This window comes from Eretmochelys imbricata, chromosome 1 (genome assembly GCF_965152235.1).
Source record: "Eretmochelys imbricata isolate rEreImb1 chromosome 1, rEreImb1.hap1, whole genome shotgun sequence".
NCBI classification, from domain to species: domain Eukaryota; kingdom Metazoa; phylum Chordata; order Testudines; family Cheloniidae; genus Eretmochelys; species Eretmochelys imbricata.
In genome coordinates, this window is record NC_135572.1 from 197,640,990 (window position 1) to 197,652,197 (window position 11,208).

The window sequence follows — 11,208 nt, forward strand, 5'->3', positions numbered from 1 at the left end:
TATGAACACTTGTGACCAGGAGACTCTAGGCTAAATTCATCAGCTTATCCAGGTGCAACTGTATGGACTTCAGCAGTTATGTCCACCTACACTAGCTGTGAATTTGACCCCGTTTCACGTCTCCATCACCATTTGATATTTCCTTTTCCACTGGTTCATACTTAGCCTCCTCCCACCCTTGCCCCCATCAAGTGAAGCAGCATCTACCTTGCAGGAGTAGTCTTTAAGAGACCTCAGTTCCTGAAGAAGACACTGGCAGAGTATCTTGCCCCAAACAGCACCCTGACGTAATTGGGACAAATCTGCTAAAACTTCTCATTATGGAGAGCGCAACTGATGTCAGGGAACCAAATCAAACTGTTGAACCAAATGGACTACACGAGCCATAGGGAAGAAAGAATGGAGCATCAGGAGGAAAGGTCCAGGGAAGGAGATAGGAGGTTGGCTATGGTGCTAAAGCTTCACGGAGTATAAATGTAGAAGAAGAGAGGGCTCTTTGCATGTGAGGAAGGATTGGTCACATGAGTAACGATTGCAGTATTGTGTTCAAACAACCTGCTAAATGGGTAGCCCTCCCTAAGTAGCTCTCCCAGATTCCAGCAGTAACAACAGAGCGTACCAGGAAGAAGTCAAAAATGTCATCAAAACGAAATTTGTAACAAATACACCATAACCTAACATTTTTGGATTAACAGATTTATTTGAAACTGTACATGAGAGTTTAGTGGATATGCATCACAGCTGAGGATACCAGATTTCTCCAATTAACTTGTCTACAAGACATACTTTGTTAAACAATGTGATCAGATTATCCCAAGTTAGTTACATGGCTATGGAAGAGAATCACACGTGATGTAAGAACAAACTGGATTATTGTACACACTGGACCACTTTGGAAACATGAAATTCTTTCCGACAGAGCATGTCTATACAGCATCATTTGTAAACATTTTGCAATAATATAGTTAGAATTATTCTTAAAAAACAAAACAATGTTAGCCAAGTTATATCTGAAGCTATCCACTATGCTTATAAGGTAAAAACATAGGACTAACTGTTTAAAGTATTCTCCTTTTGTGCTAAACACATAGCAAAAGTACTTAAATTGAAATCAATGAGGGATTTAAGCTGATATTTAAGTATTTCACTGACTAGGGAGGGAGTTAAGCATATGTGCTTAAGTACTTGCTTGAATCAGGGCCATATTCATTAAAGTATGTTGAGGAAAATATATACACACTGTATAGATAGGAATATTTCTCCCACATAATCCACTGTCTAGATGAAAGATAGTCCTGTGCTGGTGCATGCAAACAGGGTCTGATACTGTCCCCACAGATTTCACTAGGAGTAGGATTGAGCTTATAGTCATTTGAGAAGGAGGTTGGCCTAGATGACCTCCTGAGGTCCCTTCCAAACCTGATATTCTAGGATTCTATGATTTAGATATGGCATTTCATTTCCTGTTAATAACTTTGATGGATGTATACAAATAAGTGTCAGTGACAATTCATCTTCACTGTACTCTTTGCCCTCACAATCATACATATAATGAAATACATCTATTTGTAACAAGCATATTAGAATTCAATGTGCAATCCACAATACACAATTCTACATTTGAAACACTTGTCTCTTTTTAGTTCATTTCAAGCAAATTACAAAGAATTATAGAATAGCATGATAATGCTACTGATTTATACACAGTACAACATAAGACACTGGAAAAAAGCTACTGAGAAATATAAATATTCTGTTGGCCTCTAAAATTTATATTAGTTTTTCTCCATAAATTAATATTTGTGTGATTAAAAAAACAAACTTAACATTGTTGCCACTTATCTCATACCTATCTAAATACAGAAAGAAAACCTTCAATACAATCATTCTTGCCTCAAAACTAGTTAAAACTGTTTAAATAAGTCAGCTTGCCACAGCTATTAAATCCAGGTATTCAGACACCTGGGCATGGAACATTCCCATCTGTTCAGAGGAATTTGAATTGTTAACATAACCCACTATATGATAGTGAACTAAATACTTTTGTTTCATAGAAACAACTCACATTTGCCTCCACAGGGCAAATGGTCTATTTACAGATACATTAGGACTGCCTAACTGACAGTGAGTGTACTGAACTCCAAGACACATGGAGTTTAATATGGTGAAGCTCTTTGCTGAACTGCCTTCCCTTTCAGGATACGCCGTATCTGAAGAAAAGAGAGAGAGATACACACACAAAGATTAATATGCACCCTCCCATACTGAGATCTAAGAATTAAGATCAGCCTATCACTATCTACACTACTAGCCTTGTGACTCCCCGAGCAACTTAACTTTTAATTGCTTCAAGCTTTACATTTAGCATGTAGCAATTAGAAGAGCATTGCAATGTGGGAAAAGGGCTATTGGAATAGTCAATTGTCCCATTCAGAATGGTCACACTATTCTGCTCTTAGGAAAGAGGACAGGGAGGGTCTCATCTTAATGTCAACTCAGAAATGTTTTGATAGTTAGGTCTCCCATCCAGAGCCTCTCAAGAGGGAGGGCTTCTAAAGAACAGTTATTGATTTGTATCAGTTGCCAGCAAAAGGATTGAAAAAATTAGGAGGAGTTTTTTACCTGTTCTCCTACAGGGCCATCAGGAACCAGGTGAACTGGCTGCTCATTCTCCAAGTTTCTAGCACTTGGATCAGCTCCCTTCCGCATCAGCAGACGAACTGCATCCAACTGACTCACCCGATACTGCAGGCTGGCACCCACATGGAGTGCGGTGTTGCCATTATAAGCCTAGTGAGGACGAGAGAGTAACACTATTAAGGATAGGAAGATTTATGAACCACACAGTCACACACAATGCCATTACCATACAACAACATTCTACTCTACTGCTGAATTCAAGATAGACACCATACCTTTGCGTTAACGAAAGAGAGGCAGTTGGGTAGATCCAAAAAGAAACGAATAAGCTCCAGATTGGCTTCTTCTGCTGCCAAATGCAGAGCCGAGCGACCACTTTTACCATCCTAACCAAAAAGAAAAAGCAAGCTTTCAGTATTACATGCTGGACATTTGGTGGTTCTGCTGTGAGAGAACAAACATACATGGACATTTAAAACAAAGGGAAATAAAAGACATTTTCATGGGAAAAAGTACCTGCCTTTCCCACCCCACTGGTATTGTAATTCCATGAACTCACTGAAAATTAATCAAATTAAAGCAGAGTTCATTCTTCTTAAAAGTAAATATTCTGATTTTATACACAATGGGCCAGACCCTCAGCTGGTGCTAACACAGGCAAAGTTCTAATGAAGGCAAGGGAGATATGCCAAGTTTTCACCAGCTGACAAACTGGTCCACTATACACTTGAACTGGATACAGGGTCAGCATTTAACTCAAATCCAAATGTCAAGAACGGTGCAAAACTAGTACCTAGTTATTATGGATATATCAGACTGCTTCCAATGACTTTCCCTTTTCATAAAACAGAATTACCAGCACAGCAAAAATTAGTTCATCTAAAAATTAAGCTGTAACTCCCCTCTTCTAATATGTATCGTTTGTACTGTCTGACCTGAATAAATGTAATGTTCCTATTCCAATAACATAAATTAGATCCTACTGTGCTTTGATGCATTTTTTTTTTATTAGCTCTGCTTCATTTATAATAAGTGACTCTTTTCACTTGAAGACTTCTCTTCAAGACCAGTCAGTCCCCAGTTAAGGAATTACTGCTCTTACTTTTGCTTCAACAGAGGCTCCCATTTGGATCAGAGCTTTGATGGTGTCCACCAGACTCTTGTTTTTCAACAGAAGCTCCTGGACTTCAGGAGAGTGCGGTGGCTGACAGTTCCGGAGTTCGTGCACTACAGCGTTATGGGCCAGCACTGCACAGTGCAAAGCTGTGAACCCTTACAATTAAAAAAAATTTCAATGAGTAAACAGTAAAGAACCACTGGACAGGTGGCTTGTTTCAAAGGGGGCTCCCTTCCGTGGTTCCATTTTTCTGACTAACACCAGATGTCCCTGAGCTGCTCTACGTTTGTAATGTTAGGGGTTAAACAGTAACGTGTTCTCAGCAGGTGAGTAATAGAAGAACTGATTTTCAGAAGACTGTTGTAACAGTTTAGTGGAAAGTATATATTAACAGAGCAAGTTTCAATTTAAACAGCTTTCAGCTGAATTGATGGTTAATTCCTTTGCTCTGTATTCCTTATTCTTTCCTCAATGCTCAGACACACCAGTAATTAGATTAAAACGTACATCTGTCTAGTTCTAAACATTTATCCACCAGAGTTAGTTCTTTTCCTACAAAATATGGAAGTTGTGCAGAATCCAAGAAAGTAAGTTCTTCATAGAAAAGAATGTAGTTTCTACTTGCTTAGGAAAACCTAGCTGATGTGCCAATTGCAATTATCTTCAGTTGGGAAAGAAACATCTGACATGCCTAGCTGTATTGCTTTTTGCCCAGTGTAGCATGTGTGTCGGCGGCTACAAAATACAACAATACCCAGCAACTCTGGATTAAAAACAAAAACACAAAACAACTCATAGCTGCTCACCATCATAGTTTGTCGCCTCAAGGTCCACATACTGAGTACTTCCAATGGCTCCCTTCTGGATTGCCTGCAAAAGTGGGGATGAAGTACTCATTAGTTCAATCCAAAGGACATATTGGTAATTAAAGCATTTATGACACCTAGCTATAATAAATAGTGTGTTGGGAATAAAAAAGGAAATTATCATAATATTAAAGGAGAATACTCCCTTTTTTTTTTAAATAAAGGTACAACAGGATTCTACAGTAATGGCCTAATATACTGTAGATCATCTTAGAGCAAGCTGCGGGTTTTAGGCCATTAGTGTAAGGGATATATTTATAAAAGCTTGGCAGCACAGAGGACTGTTTTCAGAAGCTTCTGGAAAGGGTCATAAAAGAACGTAAAGCTATTAGGGATAGGGAGGAAGGCAAAGGGAAAAGCTTCACAGCCTTTATGATTCTTACCTGAAGGACTTGGGAATGCCCCTTCTCAGCACAAACATGCAATGGCGTTCTACCCCAGCAGTCTGTGGTGTTCACTTGGGCCCCTAGGCTAACCAGGTCCTGAACAATAAGATGCTGATTGGCCGCCACGGCCACCTGAAAGGCACTCTGCAAATATTGAGAAACAAAGTTAACATATTAGTCAGCTGTTATCTACCAGGAAATGGGGACTAAATATATCCCCAATACAAAAGCTATTAATAAAGCAATACTTATGGACACTGGGAAACTGGGACAAATAACTCCAAGAACATAATCTTACTGATTCTGGGTAATCCACTAAACTGATGACAGCCCAAGGTGGCATGCAGGCTCAACCTCAGGTTGAATACTAACAAGCATTCCACCACACTTGGCTTAGGGTTTGGAAATGTACAGCATTTGGAAGCACATAAAGAGTCTGGGACATGGAGAACCTCACCTGGCCATTGTGTTCTTTAATATCCAACATGTGCAGAGCAGCCATCTTTCTAGCAAGAACATAGGAAAGAGCCCGTCGACCCTGAGCAACAGCAATGTGAAGGAACCTGCAGGGAAGGACACAAATACAGAAAGTTACAATTTAAACTGTGCAAATGGGGGACGTACCATTAGAGAAATACAAGTGCAAGGTATACAAGCTGCAAGCATTCCACATTCAATGATGGCATGAAATTTGTGCTTTCCGTTTTATGTAAGTACTGATCTACACCAGAGTCTATAACAGTGAAATCATATGTAATACTGGGTACCAGCAATATTACTGTACCACCTTTATTTGATAGGAGCAGCCGTCACATTCTTAATATGCACCCACTGCTAATACATGAAAGCCCATTCCAACTGAACAATCCACAGAATCAAGCATAAACAATCCACACATTTCTAATTTAGCAGTGGTAAAATAAACAATACTCACGTGTCCCCATCTGAGTCTTTTGCAAGGATCTGCTCTTGAGAGATGCTGGCCAGTTTGTTTTCTTCCTGTTCCACTTGCCACTGAAAGAATGACTTGCCTAGTTGTGTTGTGTTTCTGACAATACCTTGGTGTTGTAGAGAGACATTCAGAGTAGTCAGAGATGAATTGTGTCCATCGAGCATACTACAGCTGTTATTTGGTACTAGGCTGAAATTCTGAGTGTGGGCGTTGACATCAGACTGCTGATGGGCAGGGGCTAGAGGCTGGAGTATATTCTCTGAGTGTTCAGAATCATTCAAGAGAGATTCAAAACTTTGGGTTGGGCAATACTGCAGTTCGTGGCTTTCAAAGATATTCTGATGGTAGGCAGGGGACTGGTCATTGCCAGAAAATGGCCTGTATTCCAGTAATGAATCCCGAGTATATTTCTGTGGCAAATCCTGGGTCTGTGAGGAAGAAAACTGGTAATTCTGGGGTGGATCCAGCATTTGTTGGGGACTATTGGCTTGAAAGGCTTGGTACTTCTCAGACGGGGAGAAAGCTTGTGCCCCTTGGATATCCTGATATCGGTCCCCTGGTGAGTTATGGTTAGATATGGTGTGCAGCCAGCTGACCTGCACTGTGTTCAGAGAAACAGGATTCGACTCATTCTTAATATTTATAATATTTTGAAGCAGGTCAGAACCATTATGTTTTGGTTCATTTTTATGGGCATCCTCCATGTTATCCATAGAGGTTGGTGTTTGTGGTGGTGTCTGGAGAAAAATTAAAACAAAAAATGTAGAAGAATTATTTAGCTGACTGTTTCCTATTACACAAACCAAGTGGAAAAATAAATTTAATGTTAAATATTATAGAAGCATGTACCAAGAGGTGAGAGTGGAACGTAGCTGGTCTTTTGTAACTGGGTCCATCAGAGAGAGACTCATGAGCCTCTCTTTTACCACTATGAGCGAGTATGTTCTTCAACTCTGTTCAAAGAAAATGCATTTACAATCATTTTTAGGTTACTCTTGCAATCTACTTCACAAATGTTCCAAAATATTTATACAGGTATTGCACAGAGGCATACAAAAGTAAGAACACTCGTACCTGTTAACTGTTCGTAGTTCATCAATCCTGCTTGCGCCTATGTAGAAAATAAATACATTTAAAAAAAAAGCCAAAACCAATTTAAAAGCAGCTCTTTAAATAATAAAAGAAAAAAAATGCAAACACTAACTATCCCCCCCGTCCCTTAAAGCACCCCTAATAGGTTATGGCCTGACCATATTTTCATTTTTTAATCTCCATCAGATTGGATGAAGAAAAAAAATCCTTTGTTTTTAAGCCTTCTCTTACGAAAGAATTCTACAGAAATTTTAGAGAAAATTATAACCTTTCTACAGGATTTTTGAACTATCTTATAGACTGGTAACAATTATATCCAGGCTACAGAATCTGATAGGGTGGTTCAAAAAACCTACACATTTATTAAATTCCATAGGATCTTAGAGAAAATTCCATGGAAACCTATCAGCTTCATCCCTATTAAATTCTATTCAATTCATTTAATTCAATTCATTTAATAATTTAAATTCAATTTTCCATAAGAGAATTGCTCCTGAAGACTCTTATGGGATGTCCACAAGAAACAAAAACAAAACAAAATCAAGACACCCTTCTAAGGTACTCCTCTCTCTGGGCTTCCCAACATGTCTCATTTCCTCTGTTTTCCGTTTATTAGATTGCAGGCTCCTCAGGGAACACACCACCCACCCACCTTCACTCTTGAGTACTGTATAGCACTGAGCAGGCTATCAGCTCTGACAAGCAATTGAGTAATAGTTCCCTTCTCAGAATGCCACACCCCTCAACCCTTTCCAGAATTCTATCAGATTGCACAGTGAGTTTTCATAGTTTCAAATATAAGTCTGTGTTTATGTATGCTCCACTTGGAAAATAAAGTTTAGTAAGCAAAAAAGACTTTCAAAATGTGTTTCTTTTAGCAAGCACAGTGAAACCACCTGCTGGCTTCTTCCCAATTACCTCCCAACCACAACCTCTTCCCTTCTCCTATTTTGGGAAAGAAAAATACCTCTGCTCATATGGACATCAGCAAGGAGCCAAATTTGGTTTTAGTGTTAAGTGGTGCATCTCCTCATTCAGAGCTGAACTCATTTATGCCCGAGCTGAATTTGACCCATACCATCAAAAATACTGAATTACCTTGAATTCATCAGCAACATGGCCTAAGGACATCTGTTTGTTGCTTCTAATGTGCAATAGGAGCTCCTTCACTGAATTTTTCACACGAACCCCTTGGAAAGGTCCTCTGTGCTGCTTTCCTCCCCCCATGTGGCGTTCAGCTGTTGAGACACAAAACAAAAACAAAATTAATGCATCGGCACAATCCTGACCCAAGGAGACAAACCAAGAAACAACAACTGTGGAAAAATAACTTGAAACTCTGCTTTCAACTGAAAATGCAGACAGTCCTTTGACATGAAACTATATTGCACAGAACCTTGCCAGCCAGTGTTTCGGAAGAATATAACCTGCTGGAATTTTATTTCTCTTGAGTCTTATTCTCAACAACTCTTATTGGTTAACAAGCTGGAAATAACATAACACATCAGCATCATAGTGGCTAGAAGCCCCAGTCACAGAGCAGGACCCCACTCATAGGTACTGTACAAACACAGGAACAAAAAAAAAAACAAAAAAAACCCTGTCCCCTGCCCCAAACTTTTACATTTTAGATGTCAAAATGCTACAGGGGTTTGTATAATAATTTTCAGAATTACTTGTGTTTGTTATCTCCATAGTGACTGAAACTGCTGCTTTAAGAAAGAAAACTTGCTTTGTTAGAAGTACAATACAACTGTGACACTCCCTGCCTGACCTCTTCTGTCTCACATCCTCTTTAAAATTAAATCACTTTTCAAGCTACAAAAACAGAAGTGGAAGACAGGAAATGATGACCTAAGGCATTCGACTTGCAAAAGGAAATTATGTGATCTGATAAGGAAAGTACAGAGGCTAATATATAAAAATTTATATATACACTGAAGTCTTAACTGGAGATCAGAGTTCAGGTTCCAAATTTCCCTGGCCAGCAGGAGCTGGGATTTCTGTCTGGGAAAGAGGAAATAAAGGGCTTGAGTCAAAGACCACTGATGTCAAGTAGGAGAAGTCTCTCTATGGTCTTCAAAGCACCTCATCCCAGCAAACAGTCCAACAGCCCCAGCTTTCCTTAACCAGAGGACTAGCCAGAAGCAGGGCCTTTGAGTGGAGGTATGAGGTGGAAAATAGGCTGACAGATTTTTTGTTTGTAAAAAGACAATACAAACAAGATTATTAAGATCATACTTATATGGTTAAAAGTGTTTTCAACAAAAAAATTACAGAAAATAAATCCAACCAGACAAAAAACAAACGGGGGGGGTGAGTTTAAGATTATTTGGGGAGGGAGGAAAGACATAATGCAAATATATCAAATAGTTATAGAGTGCTACACTAAAATGGAGGAGCAAACATTTTCAAGGACTTGTTTTATATAAGCCACTGTACATAAAAGGCTGTTTCCAGATTGTACTGACATCCCAATACACACAGCGCCTAGTGCTAGCTTTTGATACCCTTACCCCACAAGCAGAATTCCACTGAAGTCAATGGGATTACTTGTGGAGTAAGGTGCTACTTACCATGAGTAAAGGATATTAGAGTCTGGCCCTTCGGGCCTCATCCTCCAAGGTGCTGAGCACCTACTATGAAGCCCCAAGTGCCCTCCCCGCCTAATGAGCAAAGGCTGTTGAGGGCGCTCTGCTGAGCTCACAGGATTTTGTCCTATAAAAGATGCGCTAGACGAGAGGATGAATCATCCAGTGCAAAATACAGTTTCTTCCCCCTTTGAAGGTTAGTTTCTTCCTAGCCTATTTTCAATTCTCAGTTATGAACTCCGAACCATTCTTTTTCAAAATATCCCTTGTGGTAACCAACTTGCTTTACACAGTGGTTATGCCTACCCCTCCCCTCCTCACTTCAATATACAAGTCAAAAATTATTAAGGGGCAGCAAAGGAAAAAAGGCCGCAATAGCACAAGGTCACACTTGCAACTAGTTACACATGGTCTTATACCCATCACAACTTCCTACATCTCTGGCATCTAGGTGCTAGATAAACACCAGGCATTTTAAGCGAGCATGAGCCTCTTCCATCAGAAGATGGAACAGGCCGCAGAAGACGCCTGGGAGGTAAGCAAGCGGTAAAGTAGCCCGCTTTACTTTGAGGCGGCGCTTTTTCCCTCGGAAGATCCACTGCCTCAGCACAGCCGTGTGGCCAATACAGTCCCCTTGCAGCGCAGCCACCCCTGGGGCAGAGGCGGGCAGCGGAGCAGGGCACAGCGCGGGGTGCACCCCAGCCGCGCACCCGGCTCGGCTGATCGCGGGCCTGCCCCCGCAGCGCCAGGGCGAAGGCCGAGGCTCGGCTTTGCCGCCGAGGGGGCCCCCGCGTTAGGCGCTAAAGGCCCAGGCTCGCAGGAGAACAAAACCCCGGGCCCTGCCGCCCGGGGAGGGCTGCGACAGCGCGGGTCTCTCTGCCTGGCACGGCTGCGGGCGGGGGCGGCGCGTACCTTGCAGGGCTTGGCGGGCGCCGTCCAGGGAGTCCCTCCTCCGGCCGCCGCCGCTGCTGCCGCCGGACAGCTCCGAGTCGGAGCCGGGCGATCCCGGGGCGGAGTGCGCCGGCGAGCAGCTGCCATCGCTAGAGTAGGGGGAGGCGCTATAGAAATAGGCCAGGTTGAGGGGGCTGCTCATGGAGCCGGAGTCGCCGTCGGCCGGCGTCTCCCGGGTGCTGTCCACGATCATGTTCCGCGGGGCGGGAAGCAGCTGCCAGCGCAGGCCGGGCGGGCTGAGCGAGAGGAGTGGGAGGCGGCGGGGGAGGCAGCGGGTCTAATATAGCTGCCCCGCCTGGCGAGGAGCGGGCGGCGGGGAAGCAGCAGCAGGCGCGCAGGCCATTGGCCGGGGCCGGGCGCGATGCGCTGCCGAGGGCGGGAGTTCCAGTAAATGCCCGGGATTGGGCAACACACCGCCGGCTCCGGGGCCTGGCGGGTTTCCGAGCTTCGGCGGGTGAATCATTAGCCCGACGCAGCGCCACCCTCGTCCCCCCCCCACCGCTCCTCCAGCCGGTGTTTGTCCCTCGCTGGTACATTCTCGTGCTGGGTGGAGACAACCCGGGCTGCTGGGCTGAGGCAGTGAGGGCGTGATGATCGCCCTGTCCCTCTCGTG

At 42.6% G+C, this 11,208-nt stretch overlaps 1 protein-coding gene across 1 annotated transcript; it reads right to left on the reverse strand.

Annotated features, from left to right (window-relative positions):
- Positions 1-680: 680 nt before the first annotated feature.
- NFKBIZ (NFKB inhibitor zeta) lies at positions 681-10,908 on the reverse strand. The gene is made up of 12 exons (XM_077821225.1): positions 10,557-10,908; positions 8,152-8,291; positions 7,036-7,072; positions 6,811-6,914; positions 5,944-6,698; positions 5,467-5,572; positions 5,007-5,153; positions 4,564-4,627; positions 3,743-3,912; positions 2,916-3,026; positions 2,623-2,790; positions 681-2,210 (listed from the first exon to the last, which is right to left on the reverse strand). Exons 1-12 carry the CDS (start codon positions 10,786-10,788, stop codon positions 2,157-2,159), a joined length of 2,088 nt encoding a protein of 695 aa, XP_077677351.1. The 5' UTR covers positions 10,789-10,908; the 3' UTR covers positions 681-2,156.
- Between the last annotated feature and the right edge of the window lie 300 nt (positions 10,909-11,208).